This window comes from Babylonia areolata, chromosome 35 (assembly GCF_041734735.1).
Source record: "Babylonia areolata isolate BAREFJ2019XMU chromosome 35, ASM4173473v1, whole genome shotgun sequence".
NCBI classification, from domain to species: Eukaryota; Metazoa; Mollusca; class Gastropoda; order Neogastropoda; family Buccinidae; genus Babylonia; species Babylonia areolata.
In genome coordinates, this window is record NC_134910.1 from 7,602,441 (window position 1) to 7,603,151 (window position 711).

The 711-nt window shown below is 48.2% G+C and overlaps 1 protein-coding gene across 1 annotated transcript in view; it reads right to left on the reverse strand.

Moving 5' to 3' along the window:
* The window catches only part of LOC143277785 (aminopeptidase N-like), a 108,658-nt gene extending 108,362 nt beyond the window's left edge, over positions 1–296 (reverse strand). Inside the window, 1 exon segment of the mRNA XM_076582688.1 lies at positions 14–296. Coding sequence (XP_076438803.1) covers positions 14–296 — 283 coding nt within the window.
* Between the last annotated feature and the right edge of the window lie 415 nt (positions 297–711).

Consider the following 711-nt stretch of genomic DNA (forward strand, 5'->3'; position numbering starts at 1 on the left):
AACCAGAACTCACACACGTCAGCATCCCCATCGACGGCCAGCCTCCGGCACTGCCCTCGGACTTCCTCCTGATGGTTGAAGTCCAGCCCCCCACACTTGCACACCACCTCTCTCCCGGCAGCGAAGTACACCACCACCCCGACCCCCACGGCTATCAGAACAGCCAGGAGGACCAGTACGAAGCCCAGGGCGGTGCTCAGGTAGCAACCACCCCAGGGGAATTTCTTCCCCTCGGTCAGTTTGGTTTCGCTGTTGCAGCGACCCATGTCGTTGAGTTCTAGCCGTTCCCCTGTCATGGTGGTGCTGGTGCTGATGCTGGTGGTAGCGGCGGTGGTATTTAGTGATGAGTGTGACTGATGGGTGCGTTGATGTTTGTCTCGATGCTGTGATGGCTCAGGTTGCTTTTGTTGTTGTTGATGTTGTTTTGGAGTTGAATGAAATCCTCGGAGAATATTTTTTTACGAGTTCCGTTTGTTATTGTTGTGGTTGGGTGGGTTTTTTTTTTTTTTTTTTTTTTTTTTCTCAGGATTTATTTAGTGAATTTACGTTTCTTTTTGCAGTTTACTGAGTCTGTTATTCACCCCTTTTAAATCGCTGTGGGTGAAAACACCGAGCTGATAATGTACATCAACAGATCTGGTGTCTGTTCTTTGTCGAGGTAATTCTGACAAACTTGTTCCTAAGTTTATTTGGATGGCTCAATGTGAAGTT